The sequence below is a fragment of the Ochotona princeps genome, chromosome 30 (assembly GCF_030435755.1).
Source record: "Ochotona princeps isolate mOchPri1 chromosome 30, mOchPri1.hap1, whole genome shotgun sequence".
NCBI classification, from domain to species: domain Eukaryota; kingdom Metazoa; phylum Chordata; class Mammalia; order Lagomorpha; family Ochotonidae; genus Ochotona; species Ochotona princeps.
In genome coordinates this window covers 18,924,591-18,951,434 of record NC_080861.1, presented here as the reverse complement: position 1 = coordinate 18,951,434, position 26,844 = coordinate 18,924,591, and the positions used below count along the sequence as shown (strand labels likewise).

Here is a 26,844-nt window from a genome sequence, read left to right as displayed (position 1 = left end):
TGTAAGACCTTATTGAAATTGCATCTTTTTAAGATTGTTTACATTTAATGTCTAGCTTTCCAGTGATGACGCCGTGAGCATTGTTTCTTCTGATCGTGCCAGTCATGGGCGAAGGGGAAGTGTGGTGAGCATGGTTTGCATGCAACAATATATCACAAGTTTTTAAATAACAGCAGTGTGTGAGCGCATGAAATCTACGACAAAGTAGAAAATTATTTCATAAAAAGAAAATTGTCCTAAAATTTAGATGATTTCAGAATATAGACTTTCCATGGGCTGGACAAACTTTCATCAAGATTTTGTCTAGTCATATGTCTTATTTATTGAAAAGTTTTCATGTTTTACTCTTTGTTGTTTTTATGTACATTATGCTTTTATGTGAACAGTTCACCAACAATAAGTCTTCTCAGCAAAATGAGTGTTTGCACATTATACAGAACTTGTACCATGGATTACAAATCGTGTTATTTGTTATTCTCTTTTACTCTTGTGTTTAACCAGTGTTTCTGTACACATTAAAATCTGTGAATTTCTTTTTTAAAAAAGGTTTATTTCTATTTGAAAGGCAGAGTTAGGCGAGAGAGAGAGAAGAGAGGACGAGAGAAGTATCTTGCATCTGCTTGTTCACTTCCCAAATAGCTATGAAGGCTGGAGCTGGGTGGTTTCACGCCGGGAGTCAGGGGCTGGGTGGTCTTACGCCGGAGTCAGGGGCTTCTTCCTGGTCTCCCGCGTGGACTTGGCCAGGCTCTGCTGCGTTCCCAGGCCAATTAGCAGTGAACTGGATGGGAAGAGGAGCTGCGAGGACTTGGAGAGACACTCATATGTGATGCCGGCACTGCAGGCAGAGACTTGGGATGCCATGCCACAGTGCAGGCACAATAAAATTATGAATTTTTTAATAGTTGCTAATAGCCAAGTGAAAGGTTCTATTATTTGACTCGGTCATAATTGTAGAAGTGATAAATAGCAATGCCACAACACAAATTATGTAATTTCAGGTTATTTCTTCAATGGAACGTTTAGATAGCTGGTGACATTTTTCGAATATATAAGAGAATCCGTTTGGAAGTTAACACTGCAAAGGATGCTATGTCCATTTAAAGCTGGAACAAGGTGCCTTAAGGGGCTGTAATTTAAGAAAAATAGAAGGCCTTTCCATCTGAGTCTCGTTACGGGGAGGATTGTAAACTTGCTAGTTTCACAAGGAAAGGTAACGTCAAATATTCGTAAGATTTGTTGCTGCGGATTCATATATCTATTTGAAGCAGGCGAGGGTCTTTTAAGGAGCCAGGGGATGTCCCTGTGGACAGTGAGCGTGGGAGAGAACAGGCCACAGCACCTTTAAGCCTCGTGGAGTGCTGTGAAGTGAAAAGGACAGGCTCTTTACCTTTAAAATAAGTGTTTGACCATGGGTCCCCTTCTCCCTGCTAGTGAGCGTGGCAGTTTATCCGTGAAGTGTGCAGGTAGGCTCAACGTACGGAGTGAATGAATTTGCAAATGAAAAACATCTGTCAAACCTCAGAACTAGGAGGTTTCAGTAAAGGTTAGTACACACCAGTCCAAGTTGTGCCGTTGCTTGTGTGAACAGAAATACTCTTGCTTGGTCTGGTTAGCCCTCGGCAACATTTCCTGCTTGAAGCCTCTTGTATCTCTGTGTGGACTTCTGAATTCCCCCTCTGGGAGGCAGAGATTTTAAGGGGAGTTGAAGGGTCAGCTGCCGTAAGGAACAGAGGGGCACTCAGCCATGAATCCGCTGTGTTTATGGAGTACCTGTTGTATTTGGGGCCCTGTACTCAGTGCTGGAAATTATGAGGTACACCACACAGAGCACTTTTTAAAAATTTTTTTAACTTTTTGAATTTGTGAAGCTTACTTAGATCCTTGTGGAAAATTAGGACAATAAGCTAGTAAATACAAGAACGAAAGTGCCAGGATACGTGAAGAGAAAAACTAGGTGTTGGGCAAGGACACACTCGGGTCGCAGTACCTGTGTGTGTGGGGGAGGGCGGAGAGGGCTTCCCTGAGGAAGTGACGTTGGAGCTACCACCTGGAGTATAAGGTGACTCCCAGGTGGGAAGGGGCTATCCGTGTGTGGTTCCTCTCCTGCGTTATCTGTCCTGTGTGTCCTGGTCCTGCGGGTCCTGGTCCTGGGGACTAGGAAAGGGAGGGTATGTGGGCATTGGGCAAAAGGCCTGGGAAACTTCCTGCTGGTCGTTCTGTTCCAACATGGATGCTTGACAGGGTTGCTAGCTGTCATCAAGCATGGACTGGGTGAAATACAGTCAAGGCTTTAGGTAGCCACTCTGCTGGACCGCCCTGTTTAGAGGGAAGAAGGAAAGTTTGTGGGGCCTTAGGGAAGGAGTGATCTCTGTAACAGAACTGCAGGTAAGATGAATAGAGGGGCTTGTTTTGGGAAGATGTGACTCCATTCAAATACCTCTCGCCCTCCCTCTCTCCCTGAGTAGATTGACTGTTTTCATTTCTTCCTTTCTTTTCATTTGATTCCATGATCCTTTCTCTCTCCATACAATTAAAAACAAACCAACTTTTCCTTCGCTGACCAATGCTCTTTCTTAACTTACAGCATCTCCTTTTTTCTTGCCGAAAGGTGTCTACGGCTGATTACTTCAGTCGCTCCCATCACAGGGGAAGCATTGTTTCTGAGGTGGATGACGTCAGTATCCCAGATTTGACCTGCGTGAGTGTTGCATGGTGTGGGTGTGCTATTCCAAGTCTGTGACTAATATCTAGAGCATGACTCTTCTACACTTAGGGACTTAATTTTTGCCTTGAAATATTTACAAACCACAGTGTCTTGTTGTGGAATGTGTTTTATAAAATGTTCATTAAATGCTTTGTTTCCTGGAATTTTCCACTGTTTAACCCATCCGCAGCTCTAACAGATATTGTTTACTTTGTTTTACTGTATCTGCTTATGCCTTTTTCATCTTCCTTATTTTGAATCATTTTAAGACAAACTCCAAACATCATTTTCCAATAAAAAATGATTGATTTATTTTTATCAGAAAGGCAGATATACAGTGAGGAGGAGTGACAGAGGAAAATCTTCTGTCACTGATTTACTCCCCAGGTGACCACAATGGCCTGAGTTGAGCTGGTCTGAGGGTCAGGAGCCAGGAGCCAGGAGCTTCTTCTGGGTCTCCCACACAGGTGCAGGGTCCCAGGCATTGGGCCATCCTTGACTGCTTTCCCAGGCCACAAGTAGGGAGCTGGATGTGAAGGGGAGCAGCCGGGACACGAATTGGCGCCCATATGGGATCCCAGGGCACATGCAAGGCGAGGAGTTAGGCATTGCGCCATGGTGCCAGACTTGAATGTGTATCTTAGAATTTTTTCTAATGTATATAATACTTAATGAAATAAGAAAATAATTTTTACAAATGTATTTATGTGAGAGTCAGAGAGAAAGAAGATGAGAAGATGAGAGAGAGAAATCTTTATCTACTTGTTCTTCTCTCAGCTGGTTGCGTACCGGGAGCTCGATCGAGCCCAAACCATGAGTTTCTGGGTTTCCCTTGTGGGTTTAGGGGCCCAAGTACTCGGGGCATTCCCCTGCTGCCTTCCCTGGTGCAACAGCAGAGCACTGAATCAAATGTGGAGCACCTTACAGCTTCCCATCCAGAAAGCCTGCACTGCCAACTTTACTGGCTTTGCCAGACCCAGAAAGTAATTTGTTAACACTGTCTAATATATCCCCAGTTTGTAGTCAGATATTCCTGTTTAGTCTTAAGAATCTGGGGTGGGGTGGGGTGGGGTGGGGTTAGATGTTTTAGTATAGTGCAGATTAGAATCAGCCTGTTGATCTCTAATCTGATAATGTCCTTGTTGCTTGACTCCTTTAGCAACAATAAATAAATAACATTTAATTAGTATTATTTATTTATATAGATTTTAAAATAATAATTGGCATTATTTTGCACATGCGCCAGTGTTGTCCAAGCACTGTTGGCAAGCACTGTTGAGGATGAGAGGTGAAATTTCTTAATAAAAAAATTCTACATTAAATTTTAAATGTTAAAGAGGTATTTATAATAAACATATCATGACTTTGATTGAATATAAATGCTGAACTATTTTAATCCTAAAAAATCATTTTCAGTGTCTGTTAAGTACTGTAAATCAGTGATGTTCCGATTTGGCTGGATGACAAGATCATTTTGCTGTGGCGTCAAATTATCAGTTGTCTGTACATGAAGTTAAAATTTTGGCTCCCAACATTCCCATGAAATTGAGCCCATTTTATTAATTTGCTTAGAAACCTCTTTGAGGGCCCGGCGGCGTGGCCTAGCGGCTAAAGTCCTCGCCTTGAACATGCCAGGATCACATATGGGTTGCTGGCTCTAATCCTGGCAGCCCCACTTCCCATCCAGCTCCATGCTTGTGGCCTGGGAAAAGCAGACGAGGACGGCCCAAAGCATTGGGACCCTGCACCCACGTGGGAGACCCTAGAGGAAGCTCCTGGCTCCTGGCTTCGGACTAGCTCAGCTCCAGCTGTTGTGGCCGCTTGGGGAATGAACCATTGGACAGAAGATCTTCCTCTCTGTCTCTCCTCTCTGATATCTGACTTTGTAATAAAAAAAGAAACCTCTTTGAATTATCAAACGGTATGTTGAATTAAATTTATCGTATACAGTTGTTCTTAAAACTTTGAGCTGTCAAAGTATAATTTGTCTGAATCAGTCACATGTTATGTTTACATTTATATCCTGGAGACTTACGGGAGCAGTTGCTCAAGTAATTAGACTGAAACGAAAAATTGACAGTCTTTGAAATCTCCCCTACTTCTGTTTATTAAATGTATCTCTTAAATATAAACTGAAAATGTGCAGAGCCATGGTACATAAACCTAGGTAGCCACCTGTTTTAGAGCCTCCAATCCACTGGTTTTTTTTTTTTTTAATATTTTTAAGTGGTTATAGAAATACCTATATAAGAAGTTTAATTATGTGTTTTGGCAAAGCCTAAATTTGCTGGTCCTCAGAGGTAATTGTCTTGGATTTGTTTGTTTTTAAGTTATTTATGTGGGAAGTGGCAGATAGAGCACTCATTCTTTAGGACATTCTGTACTGCCTGCCAGCCCTGGACAGAAGCCGGGAGTCCATCCTGGTCCCCCTGTGGGGGTGCTGCAGCTAAACCACTAGATCCTCAGTGCTCACCTTTAGAAGCTAGGCCTCCTTACTGGTGGCTTAACTAGGCAGATGTTTGGCCTCTGTAGTGACTCTTTGAAAGTTTACAGTATAATTAAAAGGAGACAATGTTGGTAGACCACCCTATTTCAATTTTTTTAGAGTTAAGTTATAAATCTGTTTTCAGGTAAATTTTTATTTTAAAAAGCTGGCAGTGAAATTCAAGATACTTAATGAGTAGTCCATTGTAGGCTTAATAAATATTTGTAGGCTGGTAGTCTGTGACTTGTGAGCTAGGAGGTGCTGATAAAGGATGCCAGGTCCTGAGGTTGGAGGAATGTGTAATATGTGTGTTTACTCTAACCTCTTGTCTTGTCTTCTGCATTGGCTCTTTTCCGTTTCAGTAGGTCAAGCTACAGAATAGGAAAAATATGGGAAAAGAATATAGATGAGCTAACCTAAAATTTTCTGATTGTTTATAATTAAATCTGTTTCTGAATGGAATCCTCAGGGAATTTCAGTTTAGGAAATTGTTAAAATTGATTTTTGCCTTCCCTTCTGTGGTTGAGGTATCAACTCTGCTTTCTGTTGAGTTTTTTAAATTTATGTTTTTATTTGTGATGATGTTTACGTAGTTGATCACAGTGGGAAGGGTCAAGGAGTAGGGGAATGTGGATGAGACCACTGTCTTCAATTTTCTTTTGTCGTCTTTCTGTATCTGGGGGAAGGGGAGAGAAAAGAAGAGAAGCCATACCCAGCCTCCCAAGCGCCTCAGTATCCAGGGGTGGAGAACGGCCATTCTATGTCATCCCAGGCTTTCCGGTGTGGAGCATGCTCCGGGGTTCTGCTTAGGTGATTTCGAAAGCTCTGAAATACTGTCGATCTCGCCACTCCAAGGATGAGGGAATCCTTCCAAAGTCCATTGGCTGACCTACTCGATTGTACGGTCTCCATTTGCCCAGATGTTTGCTGTCAACGCTTGGCTGGGGTAGTTGATCAATTTGATCTGTCTTCCTTGCTCTGCTGTGGTACCAGATGTCTTCTGCAGGCCCAAGCGGACTGCCATATCCTCCATCTGCATCTGGGTATGCCATCCGCTGCTCCGACTTAACCACTGAGGAGAACTGGTTCTGACACATGCACTCGATGGTCAGTCCATGGATCCTGCAACCACGTGGTTGGAGTTTGGAGTACAGCAGTTCAGTTGGGGAGATCCCCAACAAGACCTTGTCTGAGGTGATTGCAGACCTGACTCTTGTTCGTTCGCGCTCTCTCTCTCAAGATTTATTTGTTTTTATTGCTAAGTCCAATATACTGAGAGGAGGAGAGACAGAGAGGAAGATTTTTCATCCGATGATTCACTCCCCAAGTGACCACAGTGGCCAGAGCTGATCCGATCCAAAGCATGGAGCTTGGAGTCTCTTCCAGGTCTCCCACACTCGACCCTGATGTACACCAGCAGGAACTACAGTCAAATTGGATTAACACCCTATAACCCTCGCTAGGCCCTCCACTGGCGCTGGTTCTTACGCTTACCAGTATGTGCAGCAGACTGGTCCAATCTGTCTCACAGCCCATTTAGTGCTCCTAGACGTCAATGGGCATTGGAGCCTTGTTCAACCCAGCTGATTCCACTATCCAGCCCATACTCATGCCAGCGGGCCATTACCTATCTAGCCAGGCCCACTCCAGCCCTGGTTCTTATGCTCAGCAGTGAGAGTTGCAGCCCATCAGAGATGCGCACAGTTTCCATACTGGGCCAGTTCCCAGTCCTGGATCTTTGATTTTCCAGGTGGTTCTGCAGTCTGGTGTGACAGGATTTACCTTAAGTATCAGCACTTGCCAGGTGATGCTGAAGAAAAGCCCAGCCATCCTGCACTCAACTGTGGCTCATGCATGTACTAATGGATACTGTTGCTTAGCCCAGCCTGGCTCTCCTCCAATGCAATTCACATGCAGACCAATGGTGTTGGAGCCCTGCCTGACTTGGTCTGACCCCAATCCCAGTTACCACATTCACCAGTGGGAGCAGTGTTCTAGCAGGGCAGCCCATGCTGCCCCCGTACTGGGCTTGCCAACTCCTTAAACTTCCTCCACTCTCTCACAACAGGTCTCGTGTGCTGGTGGGTGCTACATCCCCATCTGGCATGGCCCATCTCACATCGGCATTTGCAAGTGGATGTTGTGGCTTGGCCCAGCCCAGTCTGCTCCCAGTTCCATCTCAGGCTGGTGGGTGCTGCTGCCCAGCCTGGCCCTTCCTGTACCCCCTCCTGGTTCTCAGATCTGCACATGGGTGTTAGGAACTGACCCATCCTGGCCCGCCCCCAAATCTGACCCACATGTGTGCCAACGGGTGTTGTAACTTGGCCTGGTCTAGGATGCTCCCAGTCTTGGTTCTTGTTCTCACCTGCAGGCCTGACAGAGGATTTCCCTGAGTTCCTCCCAGTGGCAGATCTCATGAGCACTGGTGAGTTCTTGACCCCAACTGACTTGGTCCACCTCTTGTCCTGGCAGGAACAGTGGCCTTGCCTGACCAGTCCGCACCTCTTCTGATACTTACCCAGCTCATCTGGTCCATGCCCAGACATAACTCTCATATTGTTCAGCGTCCGACACCCACTGTGGCTTTCAAGAGCACCAGTGAGTGCTGGAGTCTAGCCAGTCTGGTGCACCCCAGACCTAGTCCACACCCATGCCAAGGAACACTGCAGTCGTGTCAGCCCTGATCGCTGCCTCCACTCTGGCCCTGACGCGCACCAGTAAGAACCACAGCCCAGCCAGGTTTGTCCCCTTAGCTCCCCAACCAGGGATGTTCCCAGCCACAGATCTTGCACATGCCACTGGTTGCTCAGACCCAACTCGGCATAGCCCATCCCCTGTCTTGACCTTTGTCATTAGATGCTGCAGCCGGACATGCCCTGGATTGCCCCCAGTTCCGGCTCTCACTGGTGTGTGCTACAACCTAGCTTTGCCCATTCCACTCCCATCCCTGACTTGTGCAAACCAGTAGGTGTGATAGCTTAGCCTGGCAGGACTCAAATCCAGCCATGGCTTCAGATCAGCGCAGCCCGGCCATTGCGGTTACTTCGGGAGTGAATCAACAGATGAGTGGTCGTCAGCAATGGCCGATGCTAACTGGCCCAGCTCAGATCTCCCACGTGGGCTGGTGTATCAGTCTGACCCTTAAAGGTCCTCCAGTTTCACCTTCCAAGCTGCTTGGTCTCAGCAAGTACAGTGGCTTTGTCAATGGAAGTCCCTCAAAAGTTACTCCTACCTGCAACAGGCTCTCTCAGCGGTCCTCCCTGCCTCCCTCCCTCACATCTCCTTACCCCCTTCCCTGGGAAATCCACAGTCCCTTCATCCCAGCCCAGTCTTCTGAAACCCATTCTTCCAGTGGGGTGATGTGCTGGCCTGGTACTCTGCCCACCCCTTAGGATCCCAAGCTCTTGGCATGTGTGCTGGTCTGGTACCTTATCCCTTTGCCCACTCAGGTTCCTAGCCCATTCATAGTTCCACAAGCTCAGTCTGCCAAAACACTGTGCCACCATGTTAACCTGGGGCCCTCCCTTCTCCCCACTGTGCTCAGGACCAAGCACCAGGGGCAATCCCCAGGCTTTCTCTGGCTGCCTCAGAGTGATCCGCTAGGTCTCTGCACACCGCACGGTCCCCCAGGAGCCCACAAGCCCCCTAGCAGGCTCAGTGGCTTCAGCTGCCACGCATGGCATGTGGTAGGCTCAATCCTGTTTTCTTTTGAGATTTTAAAAAATAACATCAAGTCTCCACATATGTATATTTGAAGAATTTAATGAAGAATTAGGATCCAGTTGGGCATTGAACAAACTACACTGTGAATACTTTTTAGACTGTATTTACTACACTAGTAAAACTGTGTACTGTATTATACCAGTTTCTACGGGCTACAGTTTTATATTCTAATATGCTAAATAGCATTACATTTTATTCCATTTAAAAGCCTTCTCACGATCTTGCAGTCGTAATTATGAATATTAGCTTGCCGTGGCAGTGTGGCTGTGTAGACCTGCTGTTGAATCACCTTGTACCTTTTCTAAGTGGCTTTTTGGCCCTGAACACCATATATTAAACAGCGTAAGTCTCAGAATTAAGGACTCAGAAGTCTGGCCAAGCCACTGCAGCCAGGGCAGTTACCCTGCAGCATGGGCATGGCTGCTCTTGGCGCTGGGTGTTTTTGTTTTTTTTTGTTTTTGTTTTTTTGCTGTTTTAGCAGTCCCTGAGTTTGGCGCATGAGCAGTTTGGATTGCGACACTTGGAATCTGTCAGAAGATAGTGACAGCACTTACAGTCAACATTGTGGTGGACTAGTTCAGTGGCACGACCTCTGAAATGTAAGATTATTTATTCTAAGGTGATATAGGTTGTTAAGCACTGAGTGGGTTGGGGACTAGTTTTGTGAGAGGTGGCTATGAGAAAGAATTTCAGATATACTTAAAAGCATGATTGAGTTTTGAATGCTGTTTACTGTTCTCTTGAACTCCTTATGGAAAAGAATTGAAAAATACTCCGAGCTGCATAAGGCAGTTAACTGGCATGTAATGTTTCTTCCACTTGGAATCCTACACATTAGCTACAGTTAATTTTACTAGTACAGCGTGAATTTTACTTGTACAGCAAGAAGTAGCAAAAAGAGGCGTTTCATATCCGATACGTACTACTACTAAATATAGTGAAATGCGTTTGTAAGCATGAGGAATTCGGATATTAAGAATGTGAAACACTTTTACATATGAGGGCACTAAGGTGAAATGATCTTTGTAGAGCCAGAAATAAAGACATTTATGTTTTAATAATAGATTTTAAAATCCTCTACAGATGGGACTGCGAAGGTTGGGCTGAAGTCTTTGTGAGGTCGGTGTATTTTCACTTACATAGCTCAGTGCCTGCTTGACTTTTTCCCTTGGTGGTAATGGGATAGTGTATGAGTACTTAGGATTCGCAAAGCCCAGGGTTAAATCTAGCCCCAGCATTTAGCAGTCACTCACTTTTTAGGAAATGCTTCACCTCTGAATCTTTTCCCTCAGCTCCAAGTCAGCGTTTTGAACTAGACCTTGAGACACTGGCACCACCCAAAGGATGATGAGCAGAAGATAAGTTAACTGTTATAGTATGTCCAGAGAGTAGGCTTAGTTGTTAGACTATATGAAGTCTGCTTGTAAGTACGATCAGGGTGTGATTCTTTTATTCATCTATCTAATAAAATGAGTCTTTTTTTTTTTTTTTTTTTTTTACATCAGATGCTATTGTTGGTGCTGGCTGAGATTACAGAATAGAACATAGAGATGACGTTTTAGAGATCAGACAGTTAATCGTAGTTCAGGGACTGATAAGTGTTATAATGAGAAAAAAAATTCCTGAATTGAGTCTTGGGAAGGGAAAGTAGAAGACTTGGACTGTTGTTGTTGGCCTTTGTTAAGACCTGGTGCTTGGTTGCCTGTGGAGCCTAGAGGCACATTTCTCAGACTCAGTTTTTGCTGTTGTAATTTTTATTGGTGTGTGTGAACACCTTACTCAAAAACAAATTCTTAATGACGTCTGGAAAATTGCACATATCCGTCGTGATATATTTAACATGCATTAATCCAGCCTGAACTTTTCTGGCTAACTGTACTAGTCTTACTGATGTGATCTGTGTCCTAATAACACATAGACACTTGGTATTTGGTTTTATCAGACTCATCCTTTTGAGACGCTCCAGCTTTTGTATTAACATTTACAGTACTAAAACTTGAGTTTACATATAGTTGTCTTCAATGTTTGTTACATACCATGAGAAGAAAGTTTATCTAAAACTTCTAAATTTTTGAGTAAACACAGCTTGCTTGCTCTGTTTCTTCCGTAGGATAATACTTGAAGTTCTTGACATTTTGTCTTCTGCTTCTTATCTTTTATTTTAGTTTAAGTATGTTTACTTTTAGGTTCCAAATATCATTGAACTTGGGAGAACTCAAATAAAATCACTGCTTTTTTCCCCCTAAAATAGTCAGTGGGCTAAGCCTCATTCTTGATTTTTATCTCTGTTCTTTTCTAGTTGGATGAAAAATCTGACAAACAGTATGCTGAAAATTACACAAGGGTGAGTAAGTAGATTCCTATGGGAATTAAATTCTCAAGGTCAATTAATCTTACTTTCTATGCTTACTCATTATATTCCAATTGGTTCGATAGAGCCACTCTTCCTTCCTTCATTTATTTCCTGTCCTTGACCCTCAAAATTCCTCTGAAGTGAAGTCATGTGAAGCCCTGGGAAGGGAAAAGACACTGCATTCTGTTTCCTGAGCTGTTGGCTGCTCCTTTGACGTTCCTTCCTCCTCCGCTGATCCTGAGAAGGAGCCATTGACCATTGGAAATGCAGTGTGTTTAGAAATGGTGCTGAAAAACTGGTCTTGTTTGTTTGTTTTAGCTTCACAAATAAGTTATTTCGTGAGTAAAATAGTTCCTTTGTGTATAATAGATTTGTGTTAAAGTCTAGCTGCTGAAATTATTTTTAGAAAGTCAGAAAATGTTGTATCAGCATTAATTTTATGTTCTGTGCAAAAAGATAGCTGTGTTTAATAGAATAGTTCTAAAGCCAAGCCACAAATGTAATCATGTGTAGTATTACATTTTCTGATAGCCAAAAATAAGTAAATTTAAAAATAATAATGAAATAAAATCAAATAGTATATTTTATTTAACACAACCATTCACAATATTTCAGCATATCAATATGAATAATTATGATGTGTTTAATTCTTTATTCTATAGTAATCCTTCCAAATCTGGTACTTGTATTTGATACTTAGTCTCAATTTTGACTAATTACATTTCAAGTGTGAATTACCTGTGGTATCTATGAGACAGTAGCATAATCTCACATTCACGTGGTCCTTACGAGAAGATTCGTAGTGCTGCCCAGTGTTAGCTCATCTGCGGTACAATCTCTTCCTTTTCAATATGAAAAAGATCCTCTGAAGAGGCCATTTTAAGAATAGGGAAAGCGTGTACCAGTTCTAAAGTTTCAAAATTGCTTTACATGAATCTTTGCTTATCCAGGATTTTTAATAATATAACAAAGATAAACTTAGTTAAATTGGATAAACAAATCCCATAAAAATGACTTCCTTCTTGGTTGTTACGGTATCAAGGTTTTGATAGGGTATTTGAGTTAGCAGCATTGTGCTTGGTATGTCTGGGCTGGTGTCTGGACATCTCTGCCATAGCCAATCTGAGTTGCCTATCTCGTTGACTGTTTCTTTTTTTAAAGTTTATTATTTTGAAGATATATTTTTTTTTAATGGAAAGGCAGTTTTGTAGGACAAGTAGAAAGATCTCCCATCTGCTGACTCACTCCCCAGATAGCCGCAGTGGCTGGAGGTGAGCCAATCTGAAACCAGGAGCCTCCTCTGGGTATTCCACTCAGGGTCCCATGGCTTTGGGCCATCTTTACTCCTCTACTGCTTTCCCAGGCCACAGCAGGGAGCTATATGGAAAGTGGAGCATCTGGGACACAAACCAGTGCCTGCATGGGATGCTGGAACTTGTAGGTAGAGTATTAGCCAATGAGCCGTTGCACTGGCCCCTATTTTTGATTTTTTAAATGATTTATTTATTCATTTAAAAGACAGAATGGCATGGAGAGAAGAAGAGACCCATAGATTTTTCAGCCTTTGGTTTACTTCTCAAATGCCTGCAATGAGCTGTGGCAAGCCAAATCCAGGAGCCAGAAGCTCCCTCTCTGAGTTTGCCTTGTAAAGTAGCACAGATCTGAGCACTTGGGGCAGCTTCTGCTGTTTCCTCCAGTGCGTTAGCAGGAAACTGGACTTGAAGTGGAGTGACCACAACTCAGTTGTGTGCTCCTAAGCGGTGCTGATGTTGTCGGTGGCGGGCAGCTGAAACCGACACCACAACCCCACCTGGGATCGGTATATTCTCCTGAAGCCCACACGTGCTGCCAACATCCTGCCAGTTCTTCATTTCTACTGTAATTTCTTTAAAACAAAAACACTACTAAGAAATGTCCGTGTCTTTCTCCCTAGCCTTCATCTCGAAATTCTGTGTCAGCAACAACTCCTCTGAGTGGAAACTCATCCAGGCGAGGGAGCGGGGACACCAGCAGCTTGGTCGATCCAGACACCTCATTGAGTGAATTACGGGTAAATCACGGTCTTTTGGTTTGCTTTCGAAAAACACTCTTGATTCTTTGTAGTATACTGCATTTTTCACATTTAGTGTGTAGAAAGAGAGGATTTTTGAAATAAGGTGTTAATCCAGTTCAGAAGTGTAACTCGAGTGTCAGAGCCAGAAATGGAGAGATTAGATCATTCTGCCCTCTGTTTTCTTTCCTGCAGATAGTGGAGCGAGTCCTGCAAACTGACAAAAGTCCAGAAAGTTTTGTAATATATATGAAAATAATTGTCTCAAGTAATTGGCTGTGTTTTAAGTGGAAAATATGTGGCTGAACAATGAACCAGATTGTGGGAATTTAGTCTTTTGAGCCACTGGGGTATTTGCCTGCCGAAATACAGTTATTTATATTTTGTAGTAATGAAAGTGTAGTAATATTTGAGTAACAGAAATCCCTGAGATAATTAAAAGTTAATATGACTCACCATTTGTATTTCTACTCATGATTTTTTTTTTTAATTTGGAAGATGAGAATTTTAAAAAATTAGCTTGAGTATCTATTTGCTACACTTGCTGTTTGTGAATGGTAAGAGGAAGTGCATTGGATTGATTGAGCATTAAATCTTAGGGATTTACAGAAGTTACACACATCTGAATTTGAGGAGATGACTGTTAACAGGAAAGGTAAACTTCTATGTCAGTGAAGCCAGGTGCTATAATACAGTGGTAGTGGTAGCAGTAGAAGAAGAAGAAATATGACTGTTAAGGTAATTCAGTACCAAGAGGCAATAAAAAGGTTTTTCAGAGAAGACAAACTTTGAGTTAAGGTTTGATACCTTCAGAAAACCAGAAAGTCACCCGAGCAGCAAAGCTGGTGGAAAGCAGGAGAAGGACGAGACGGGGACCAGAGAATTAGCGAGGATCCAGATCACAACCAAATTGTATGGTCGCCTGAAAATTGAATTTTGCATTGACCATATCAATTTTTACTACTTTTATTCGAAAGGAGTAGAAAAGTTACTCACTCATTAGTTGCAACTCTCCATATGAACCCATTTATTTGAAGGAGAAAAGGGAAGGAGGGAGAGAGTGCTTTCCTCTGCCATTGCTTTCTCATACCTACAACAGCCAAGAGTTAGGCCAGGCCCAGTTGGATCTTCCACACTAGTTGCAGGAACCCAAGGTTTTGATCCATCACCTGCTGCCTCCCAGGGCTTGCATTAGCAGGAAGCTGGAATCCAAAGTGGAGCCAGGACTTGAAGCCAGGACTTGAAGCCAGGCACTCCTGTTCGGGATCTATGGGATGTGAGCCTCCTGAGTGGCAGTTTTAGCAGCTGTGCTACCTGCTACCCCAACTGTGGAATGTTAAATAGGGAGTAATACTGTCTGATTGGCATGGCTAAGGTTGACTGATCATAGCCTGGAGGATTTAGTAAGCCGATAGGAACAGTAAGCCATCAGTTGGACAGTGAAGATGAGGTGAATAAGTGAAACTGAGAGGAGAAAAGTAGGAGAAACTTGATGTAAAGTGAGTGTGAAAGGCTGAGCGATAGAAGAATATTTGGTTTTTTTCTGCATTTCAAAATGAGATTGGTGGTTTTCTTTACTGAGTAGTTTGAGCTGGTAGAGTGAGCAGTGCTGCGTTCTGGGAGACACAGGAACATGAAGACAGGATCTTCCATCCTCCATTCTCCATCCTTCTGTTTCTTCTGTCACACAGCTTAGTAGTTGTTTTCCTTCCTTAATAGGTCCTTGGTAAATATGTTTAACACTTCAGTGAGAGCTAGTCAGACAAACCTGAGAAGGGAACAAAGGGGGCAGGGAGTGTTACAGAAATGTCTGTGATTGACCTTATTGATTGATCCTGCCTGTGATTGCAGAATTGCATGTAGGTCCCGACAGGAGAGATCCTAGGATGAGCTTGCAGAGTAGGCCTGTGACACGCTCAGGTACAAGGGAAGCAAAGGCTTCCATTTCCGATGTGACCCAGTTTGGTTTGTTTTTTCCCCAAAGATTGTAGTTACATTTGGAGCAACGGATTTTTAAAATATCATGTAAGTGGTGTCCTCCAGTAGAGTATGTAATTTAACATTGTACTTAAAATGTTCGTGTGTCACTTCTCTTCCTGTTTCCCAAATTGATTACAGTCGGTAATTAAGTCACGGAGACATAACTTCATTCATGTCTGTTTATTATATTTTTAAAAATCAGTAGTTTTGCTTGCTGCTTTATTATGTCTTATATTTTAGGTTGAGCATTATGCTAAGGTTATTTGAGTGACATCAAATGTTCAGTTGTTAAAATATTCTAATTCATCCAGCTTTTTGTTACATGTACAGCCTGTTCACATGTGCTAGTGTAGTTTTCAACAGAGTTCATGCTAAGAAAATGTTTCGTACTAGATTGAGTCTCCAGCCCTTTCCCAGCCCCGTTGTCCGCTGACCGACTTGCTCCTTTCAGTGGTGTGCAGTGAGTTATTTCTCTGCTTTTAGTCTGAGATGTTCACAAGTAAGTCCCATGTTCGTTTGAATCCTTAGAGGCTGACGATGTGTTGCTGCATGGTTTTTACACAATGGTTCATTCCTATGTCCCACAGGATATCTATGACCTTAAGGACCAGATACAGGATGTAGAAGGGAGATACATGCAGGGGCTTAAAGAACTGAAGGTATCAAGGTCGAATTTGCAGCCCAAGCATGCTCTGTATGCAAAAATTTTGCCTATGGTCGTTTCACAAATTCCGTTAACCCTTTGCACACAACTTTACTAACAGTGTTTGTCTTTCAAGCACGTGCTTAACCTGCAATGCATAGGAAAGGGGGACTTTAAAATCTGCTAATGTTTAAATGTTTAGTTTTGCAAATAGCCAAGATACACAATACAGTTTTGAAGGCTTATGAGATCACTTTGTTTCTTCTGTCTTAGCTATAGAAAAATTAAATTGGCAAACACTTTAAAATATACTCCAGGAGTATTTTTATAATAAGAACTAGACCCTTAAAATTCTACCAAGCTTATTGAAAAAAGTATTTTGCTTCATGTTTTGCCACAAAATTCAACCAGTACCAAAAGTGTGAGGAAGAAGTAACCAAAACAACTTTATTATCAATATCATCTTGGGAGGAATGAATATAAGGCATGAGGCATATGTTTTTGTTGGATTTATTTTTCACTGTACATCCAAAAGATGACCACATATCTAGTGCCTTAAGGGATACTTCTCTTAGGAAGGGTAGTTATCAGCTTTCGATCTAAAGTGTGAATCAGACAATTTATCATATGCTGATTATAACCATTGTATCACAAATAGTTATCATGATATGTCTTACTTATGTGTCATTCTGAAGTTCAAGCTTAACCTTATGAAGAAGGCCAGAGTTTGTCTGAACACTGTGTGTTCTGACTCGAATTAGAAATATACAGTAGACCTCTGAAAAGAGCAAGACATTCAAAAAGGTGACTCAGCATGGACTTCATGGGCAAGACATTCATGATCTTCTCCGGCATAATTTGAAGTTGCTCAGTTGCCATCGAAAACCTTATTACAGCAGATCAGGTGTGTAGAAACTCACTGTTAACACTTGGGGACCAAAAAGGATGGATGTGTTAATGTCATACTATTAGTTCTATGAAGTTGTCAGGAAACATCGGATGTGTCACAGAGGCAGTTGATGTTTTCAGTCACGTGGCTCACCTCTTCACTCTACAGGATATAATCTTTCTAAGATTTTCTAAATTTTTAAAATGCCTTGGATCAAAAAATATACTCATATTAAATAAATATGGTCTTATTAAAGTCTTTTATGTAGTGTGAGTATTGTAACTCAGTGACTGAAGTTGTTACTTGGGGTACTTGTATCCCATATCAGAGCCATTCTGAGCCAATCCAAAGCCAGGAGCCAGGTGCCTCCTCCGAATCTCCCACACAGGTGCGAGTCCCAAAGCTTGGAGCCATTCTCTACTGCTTTCCCAGGCCAGAGGCATGGAGCTGGAAGGGAAGTGGAGCAGCAGGATACAAACTGGCTCCCATATGGGCCTGAGCATGCAAGGCGAGGACTCTACCCAATGGGCTACTGCACTGGGCCCTTCACTTGGGTACTTTAAAAAGCAGCTGTTCTGTTTGGAAAATAGTTTTTCAGAATTTTAAAAACATTCTTTAAAATTTGATACTCATACTCACTGCCTGCTTGACCAATCAGGTTGTTTGTCTCCCTGTCAGTATCTGTAAAATCAGATGGAGCTACTGCCAGAATTGAGTTGGAGGAGGAGGTTAAGAGCATGAAAGCACTTAGTGAGGAGCTGCTGGTGTTACTACTACAGCGTTAGTCACGAGCCTGCCTGAATCAGTGAAGCAGAAAGTTTAACCTGAAGAAAATCCCATGTGTATATAACTGATCTACCCATGTAAATATAATGATGAGCTTCAAAGATATATTGGGTTCCCAGACAGTTGATTAGGCTTTCACATACACAGTCGTGCTGATTATATGACTTATGTATCTTCTCCAAGTTGCTAACTGTTATATATTAAAATACTTACATTAAAGCAAAATAGTGAACAGCGTAAGTTTTAAACTCTGAGACTAGAGATGAACTGTTATGTATTTTATTTTAAAAAGACTTATTTCTAAATGAGACACAAAATACGAGGGGCACAGGACGCCCAATTGAGTTGATCTAAAGTGACCCTCACCACGACACATCATAATCAAGCTCTCTTCATTGAACATAAAGGATCCATGAGAGAAGTTGATGAACTTAGACCAGAACCCCAGTCAGATTCACAGCTGACATCTCAGAGGAAACTCTGCAGGCCAAAAGAGAATGGAGTGAGATATATCCTACATCCTAAAAGGAAAAAATTGCCAGCCCAGAATAATATACTCAGCAAAGTTTTCTTTTGTCCTTGAAAAGGAAAGAAAATACTTTCAAAGCAAACAAAAGCTAAAATATATCACCTCTACTAGACCCTGCACTATAAATGTTACTTAAGGATGTCCCGTGGACAGAGAAGAATACCATCTACCAAAACCAAAGGCAAATTTGGGAGAATGTCCAAATATAATGACAGAAGAACAAACCAAACAATGAACAACCCATTGCTAAAATGACAAGACCAAGTCACTGTGTATCGATATTAACCCTGAATGTAAATGGTTTAAAGTCATCAATTAAATGTCATAAATTAGTGGATCGGATTAAAAAAACTATCTGTTGCAGACAGGATACAGATCTCTCCAACAAAGATATGCAGGAAATGAAAGAATGGGATAGGATATTCCAGGCCAATAGAAAGGAAAAGTGAGGTGGTGTAGCCATTTTTGTATCAGATAAAATAGACTTTGATGTGAAAAGCATTGGAAGAGATGGAGAAGGATACCACATAATGACCAGTGGATCCATTCAACAAGAAGAAATCACCATAATAAAAGCATACATAGCAAATGTCAGAGCACCTACCTATGTGAAACAGATGTTAATGTATTTAAAGGGAGCACTAGACTCCAGTGCAATGACAGTGGGGCACCGTAACACCCCACTAACCTCAGGTCAGATTGACAAGACAGAAACTCAGCAAGGAAGCAACAGAGCTCACCCATCCAATACAATCAGTGAACTTAACTGGTATCTACAGAACCATTCATCCTACAGAGGCAGAATCCGTTTTTCACCAGTACATGGAATCTTCTCCAGGATGAGTCATACTGTAGGCCACAAAACAAGCACCAGCAAATTAAAAAAATAATTTTGAAAGCATACCACGCATCTTAAACCATCAGGAAGTGAAGCTGGAGACCAGCAAGTCAAAATACCCAGAGGATATGCAGATACTTGGAGACTGAACAGTATGCTGCTAAATGAACATAGAATATAGAAGAAATCAAAGAGGAAATTTATAAATAGCTTGAAACAAATGAAGACCTAACACAGCATGTTGTAACTTAGGGGAAACTGTCAAGGCAGTATGAAGAGGAAAGTTCATTTCAATCACTGCTTATGTCAAGAAATTGGAAATGCTCCAAGTAAACAGGCATCTGAAGGATCTAGAAAAAGTAATAGCAAAGCAATCCCAAGATGTGCAGGGAAAAAGACATAATCAAAATAAATGAGGAAGCAAACCAAATAGACACCAAAGGGACAGTATATAAGACCAATGAATCAAAGAGTTGATCCTTTGAGAAAATCAGCAAAAGATTCCCCACTAGTCAACTACTCAAAAAAAGGGAATCAACAAAAATCTTAGTTGACAAAGGATAACTCAGACATACGTAGAAGAATCAGGAACTATGACAAACAGCTATATGCCAATAAATCAGAAGTTCTAGAATAAAAGGTTAGATTCCTGGACGCATTCAATCTGCCAAAATTTAATCATGGGGCAATTAGTAATCTAAATAGCCCTAAGACCAGGACAAAGATTAAATCAGTAATTAGATCCTTCCCAACCAAGAAAAGCCCTGAATCGGATGATTTCACTGCTGAATTCTAAAGATTCGAGAAGAATTTGCCCCAATCCTCCACAAGCTGTTCAGATCAATAGAGGCAATTCTTCCAAATTCTTTCTATGAAGCCCAAATCACCTTAATATCAAAGCCAGATAGAGACACAGCAGAGAAAGAAATCTACAGATCGATATCCCTGATTAACACAGATGCAAAAGCCACCCGTCCCCCCCCCCCAAAAAAAAAACTAGCCAACAGAATCCAGCAATACATCAGACAAATATTTTCACCTGGACCAAATGGAATTTATCGTGTTTGCACATGACATGGTTCTCTGCATAGATTCTCTGAAAGATTTGATCAGGAGACTATTGGAACTCAAAAGAGTGAGTTTGACAAGGTAGCAGGACACAAATTTAATGAAAGTAAATTGGTGGTCCTAGAATACACAAATAACTCCATGGCTGAAAAAGAATATGTAAGTACAGTCTCCTTAAAATAGCAGAAGTTCACATGACTAAGCAACACATGAAAAAATGTTCAGGCTCCCTACCTATCAGGGAAGTGCAAATGAAAACCACATTGAGGTTCCACCTAACTCCGGTGAGCTTGACCTACATTCAGAACTCTACTAGCAATGCCTGCTGGTATGCATATGGAGAAGAAGTTGTCACTGTTGGTGGGGTGTAGATGAGTACAACCACTATGGAAATCAGTATGGAGAGTGCTAAGAGAATTGAGAATTGATCTGAGGTATGACCCAGCTGTCTCACTTCTGGGAATATATCCAAAGGAAACAAGATCTGCATATGATCAAGGGATCTGTACTCCTGTGTTTACAACAGCACAATCGACAGTAGCAAAGACGTGGAAACAACCCACATGCCCATCAAAAGAGGAGTGGGTATAGGAACTGTGGTACATCTACTCCATGGTTACTACTCAGCTATTGAAAAGAATGAAATAACACTTGAGCAGCAGAATGGTGCAAACTAGAGATCATTATGCTCAGTGAAATAAGTCAATCCCCAAAGGACAAATATCATATATTCTGACATAAGGCAGCCTTCATGTGAAATACAAGATTAATAGATATATAGGTAAACATGCATATACACATACCCACCTAGAGGAACTGCGTCATGGAAATCCACTTACCAAGAGTGAAGGTGCATTGCAGTATGCATCTCTACTCCCAAACAAAAGGAGGAGTCCCAATGAAACTGTTCAATCTATCTTGGCAATTGGATGCTGGACTTTCTGCCGTGTGTGTACCTGTATTGTAGTGCTACACTGAAATAGCCGAACGATGGACCTGTGACTGTTGCTGAAGGAATGTGGGGGAAGAGAGTAGGAGGGTGTCTTGGGAAACCCCTGAGCCTGAGCAAGTATATCATGAAAAAAATGAAAATAAAATACTAATAAAAAGCAAGGCATGGGATAAAGAGAAATAGCTTGAGTCATCTCAGAGAACTCTCAAGAGGGTTAATAGACTGTACGTATGTTTTGCCGTCGACTTTTTAAGTTGAATGCTTGGTGGCATGCTCAGTGTTTCTAATAGGGCCTTCAGAACAAACAGTGCAGGTAGTATGTTCCAGAGTTGGTGTGAAGTCTAGTTGAGGATTTCCATCATTGATTGTAAAGGCTTGCTGTAGGAGTGTCTGGCCTGGTACCCTGAAATGTTCTGATTTAGTGGGTGTGGGATGGCATTGATGATTTTCGTTTTCTATCTGATTTTCAATTGATACTGTTGTTGCTGACTGCAACTTGCCCCCTGAACATAGGTACCTCAAAACCAGTTACATAAAACGAATTCCAGACTGGGGTTACCATGTGAGAGAGAGAAACAGTTGAAAATCTTTGTGGTCTATTGCTTAAAGATGGATTACTTTGCATAAAATTTGTCAGATTTATTGCACTATGTATTTTTTCCTGTGAACCTAGTTTTTGGACCATTTTTGGGCTCTGTTTTTCATTGTTTATTTATTTCCTGCTATCAGCCTGTCACATGTATGAGAGTAAATTTTAATTCTGCATTATATTAAGATACTCCTTAGAGGAGTATTGTATAATTGCTTTTGTCCGATTTCAGTTTTTTGGACTTTTATGTTTATATTAACAAGTGAAATTGAATGTGTTTCCTGTGCAGTTTTAAGTGCATAATGGCATTTGCCATCCTAACCTCCTTCTCCCATTCCTACTTTCATTGCCTTCTTATTTTTTCTTTTTAAATTTTTTATAACAATATGCTTTCAGTTTACTGTATGCTTTCATTGTTAGTGTTCACTCAGTAAAGGATTGAACAAATAGCAAGTAGAAGACCCATTCGATTTCAGTTTAAATCCTATTATCAATTCTGCCTTCTGAAGGATTTTCAAAATTATGTGTCAATTTTGGTTGAGACCTAATTCATACATCATAAAAAATTACCTTCTAAGATATAGGATTCGAGCCCAGCACAGGAGCCTAGCAGCTAAAGTCCTTGCCTTGCTCACTTTGGGATCCCATAAGGGCACCGGTTCTAAAACTGATGACCCCACTTCCCATCCAGTTCCCTGCCTGTGGCCTGGAAAAGCAAGCAAGGGTGGCCCACATCCTGGGGACCCTGCACCTCCATGGGAGACCCAGAAGAGGCTCCAGGCTCCTGGCCTCAGATTGGCGCAGCTCCAGCTGTTGCAGCTGCTTGGGGTGCGAAGATCTTCCTCTCTGTCTCTCCTCCTCTCTGTATATCTGACTTTCAAATAAAAATAAATAAATCTTTAAAAAAAGATGTAGGATTCAGTGGTTTTTAGCATATTCCAGGAGTTAGGGAACTATAACCACAGCACAGAAAATCACACCAGTGAGAAACTCTGCCATCATTTGCAGTCTCTCCGCAGGCTCCTCACCAGCTCCCATCTCCAGTTGGGCAGCTTCTCACTTTGTGTTACTAAACAGCTGTCCATTCTGAATATTTCCTATAAATGCAATCATATAGTATGTTGCTTGATGTAACTGGCTTTTCATTTAACATAACGTTTTTAAGATTCACTCATGTCGCAACATGTGTTAGTCGTTTGTTTTCGGTATGTGTGTGTTTCCGTAATCGGATTGGATTCTATTCTAGATTTACTACACTGTTATTTGTCAGCTTATGGACATTAGATTAGTATTACTTGTTCTGCAGAGACATGTCATTTGATTCCTTTTGAGTATGTCACTTGGAATAGAGTTGCTGGCTCATATGGTAACTTTGCTTAAATTAATATTTTTGGAAGCTAATTTCCGAAGTAGTTGTATCTTATATTTCCACCAGTTAATGTATGTATTTTTTACATCCTCATTTAGAACTTCTAGATAGCCACATTAATGGTTGTGACGTCATGTCTGACTGTGCTTTTAATGTGCATTTCCCTAATGAGTAACAAAGTTGAACATGTTTTCATGCGCTGATTGGTCATTTGTGAATCTGCTTTAGAAAAACCCCTGTCCATTTTTGAGTTGTATTTTTTTTATTTAGTTTGAAGAGTCCTTTGTATTCTCTAGATACATTTTAAAATCAGATACAAGATTTGCACATTTTTCCTCTGTTGTATGGGCTGTATTTTTGTAGTGAGAATTTCATTAAGTTTTAGATTTTGATGAAATCTGTGTTCTAAGAAACTAGTGCCTACTTAAAGATCTTGAAAACTTAGTCCTACATCTTCCTCAGAGTTTGTTATGCATTCTACATTTGGCTCAATGGTCCATATGTGAGGTAGGAGCCAGCTCTTCCTGTTGTGTGTGTGAGTACAATAGCATCCTTTATTCTCCCATAGGCAGGCACTCTGGCAGAAATAAACTGATTGTAAATGTAAGGGATCTGACTCCGTTATTTTTCATTGATCTTGGCTTATTGTACATTTCTGTCAGTATTTCAATAAATGCATTTCCAGGAGTAATTTCTTTTGTGAAGCATTTTTTTTTCTTGTTAGCTTTGAAAAGAGTGTTGTTTAACAACTTAGGTATAGTTATTTAAAAATAACATATAGTAACTGTAATAAGCTAAAAGAGCTGTGAACATAAAGCTTTGGTCACCGAAGAGTTCAGGAATTTACTGGTAGCTCTTGTTTAATACAGGGTTTGTATTGCTTACTAATTGAAAACTAAGATTTGAATAATTAGCATTATTACGCATTACAAGAAAGACTGAAAATGAATTTCCGAGAAGTAACAAAATTCACCAAGTGTCAGTATTCAAAAATAAGTATGATGTTTCCTTGTGTAAAGAGACTGTTAAGTGTTGGATCTTTGGACTCTGAGCACCAATTTTTTGTTAAAAGCAGCAACATTTCTGAAAATATTGGCGATTTTTCATTGAATGACCTTTACATGTTGTCTCCATGTGTTTTCCTTCTGTTAGAGGCTTTGTCTGCTGCTTGGTTTTGTTTTCTTGGGAGGCAGAGCACACAAAGAAATCCTAGACAGTTCCCTTTGGCTTGCCTGTCTTCCTGTTCTGTGTGCATGTGACTAAGCAGACTGGCACACGCTGCTTGTGTCTTAAAAAAGTGCATCCTCAGTGCTTGCGCCAGTGCTGTGATTTCCTTTTGTAGTGTACGTGCAATGAATATGTTTTAGACATTGGACTGATGAGTTTGACTCTCCCTTAGGAGTCCTTGTCTGAAGTGGAAGAAAAATACAAGAAAGCCATGGTTTCCAATGCACAGTTAGACAACGAGAAGAACAATCTGATCTACCAGGTAGACACCCTCAAGGATGTGATTGAAGAGCAGGAGGAACAAATGGCCGAATTTTACAGAGAAAACGAAGAAAAATCAAAGGTAATTGCTCATCTTGTATCACACCTTTTTTGGGGGGTTGGAAGATAGATAGCATTCTGCCCTTTAAACCGTGGCGAATTCTTGAGCATGACATTTCAGGCAAAACTGAATGGTCCAAGCAGAAGCTTACCATCCTTGTTAGGTGTCTGAAAATGGAAAATAGGTGAGATTTTATCTTCATATCTCTGAATTGGGACAATTCCAGTGAATTACGTACTGTTTCTTGCTGTAAGTGACCAAAACCCCCACAAAGATCCATAGGCTCAGTGAGATGAGTCATTTTTTTTTTTCTCTGAACTTCTTAAATGGTCCAAGAGAACCCCTAAAGTTTTCAAAGCAAGCAGAGTGGAAACAAGCGTCTAGTTTGCTCTGAAGTTTGAGAGTTGCATCGTTAAGGTGTACAGTTAGACAATGAATGCCAGTTGTTGAAGCTCTGATTGGCTCTTTGACGACTGTAGACAACAAGTGGGTTATCTGTAAAGCTTGCTGGACTTAAGCTTCTTTGAGAAGTATTGGTGTTAGGGCTTGGCATGGTAGCCTCGTGCTAAGTCCTGGCATTGCATGTGCCAGGATCCCGTATGGGTACCGTCCCTGTTGCTCCACTTCCCCTCTGGTTCTCTGCCTGTGGCCTGGAAAGCAGTCAAGGACGACCCAAAGCATTGGGACTCTGCATCTACGCGGGAGACCTGGAAGAAGCTCCTGTCTCTTGGCTTCGGATTGGCTCAGTTCTGGCTGTTGCGACCACTTCAGGGTTGAATCATCGGATGGAAGATTCCATCTTGATGATTCCTCTCCGTGTGTCTGACTTTCCAATAAAAAAGAAAGTAAATCTCTTTTAAAAAGTGGTAGCTTGAAAATTATTTACATTTAAAATAAGCAGGTTCAAGTGTGTTTTACACTTTGTAATTACTTGATTGCTCTATCAAGCTTCTTTTGGTGTATCAATTCCTTTCCATCTCTTTCCCTCTTTGTAGTTTATATTGTTAAAGCAACTCTGCTGTTTCAGTCCCTGGAGTGTTTTATTATGTCTCTTTCCCCTCTGTATTTCCCATAGATAGCTATTGAGTAGACCCTTCCGTTCCAGAACTGAAGCAAATATAACTTTTTTTTCTGCAAATCTTTCATAGATGACACGGTTATTTCACAGATTGTGCCACTGTCTCTCTATGATGCTGTACCCCTCAAATGAGATGTTCTGATTTCATTATTACCAATTAACGTTTTTGTCCAGTCTTATTTTAAAACGGCTGGAGACCTCATATACCATATATGCCTTTAAAAACCCATTTAGTGAAAAATAAGAAATGGTAATTTTTTCATCTATGAATTGGCATTTTTCATCATTTTAAAGAACAACTGAACATAACCAGGATTTGTGGATCCTGAAAGTAAAATACTGAGACATCTGATTCAGTAATGTGTGTTTTTGTAGTTTCCCATATCTGGTAGGAAGCATATTCATTTTAATTTATAGGGTTTTTTTTTTAGCATATTTGTATACATGTGCAAACAATCACTGTAGTCACTTTGAGAACATTTCCATAACTTCAGAAAGAGACCAAGTGTACTTCGTCTATTGCATCCCCATCTTGTACCCCCCGATCCCTTAAATAATCTGAGATTGCCTTCTTGTAGACTCTTACATGCGTGAAATCATGTGCCATTCAGTGCTCACCAACACTTGTTATTATCTGACATTTTTATCTAGCCATCCTAGTGGATGTGGTTTTGATTTGCTCTGCTCCCATGACTAATGGGCCTTACTATTTGTATGTATTCCTTAGAGAAGTGACTTTCCAGAACCTTTGACCATTCTTAAATTGATATATTTATCTTCTGTTGAATTGTAAACTTGTTCTATCTGTTCAGATACAGGTCTCTTATCAGACACATGATTTGTGGATATTCTATCCCGTACTAGCAGTTATCCGTTTATTTTGCTTCACCTGTTAAGTCAGTCTTGAAGAAGAAAGCATCCTTGTGACATTTACATGGGGAGGGGGAGATTATAGCTTGATATATTTTTTTGTCCTTACTTATGAATTTTCCAAAATTAAGCGTGGATTAGTATGCCAGGATAGTGGCCGACTACATGCTTTCCTTCCTCATAAATTCGTAAAGCAATTATTGACCTGCTAATGTGCTCCCTCATTAGCAGTCATTGGGCCAGCACGGGGCCAAGCCAGAGCCAGAGATCAAGAACACCGTCTGGGTGTGCCACCAGAGCAGAGGGACTCACATCCGATACCATCACCTGCAGCTTCCGCGTTATATACTGGCCGGAAGCTGGAATTGGAGGCAGAGATGGTCCTCACA

The 26,844-nt window shown here is 41.3% G+C and overlaps 1 protein-coding gene across 16 annotated transcripts in view; it reads left to right on the top strand.

Moving 5' to 3' along the window:
* Positions 1 to 26,844, top strand: part of LRRFIP2 (LRR binding FLII interacting protein 2) — an 86,223-nt gene that overhangs the window by 37,880 nt on the left and 21,499 nt on the right. For 6 of the 16 annotated variants that reach the window (XM_058657161.1, XM_058657158.1, XM_058657157.1 and 3 more), the window contains 6 exons: positions 56 to 124; positions 2,609 to 2,698; positions 11,212 to 11,256; positions 13,199 to 13,315; positions 15,883 to 15,954; positions 24,358 to 24,528. In XM_058657161.1, the coding sequence (XP_058513144.1) occupies positions 56 to 124; positions 2,609 to 2,698; positions 11,212 to 11,256; positions 13,199 to 13,315; positions 15,883 to 15,954; positions 24,358 to 24,528 (564 nt within the window). The remainder of the gene's footprint in view (positions 1 to 55; positions 125 to 2,608; positions 2,699 to 11,211; positions 11,257 to 13,198; positions 13,316 to 15,882; positions 15,955 to 24,357; positions 24,529 to 26,844) is intronic. The other 10 variants (XM_058657163.1, XM_058657166.1, XM_058657164.1 and 7 more) reach the window with 4 other exon arrangements.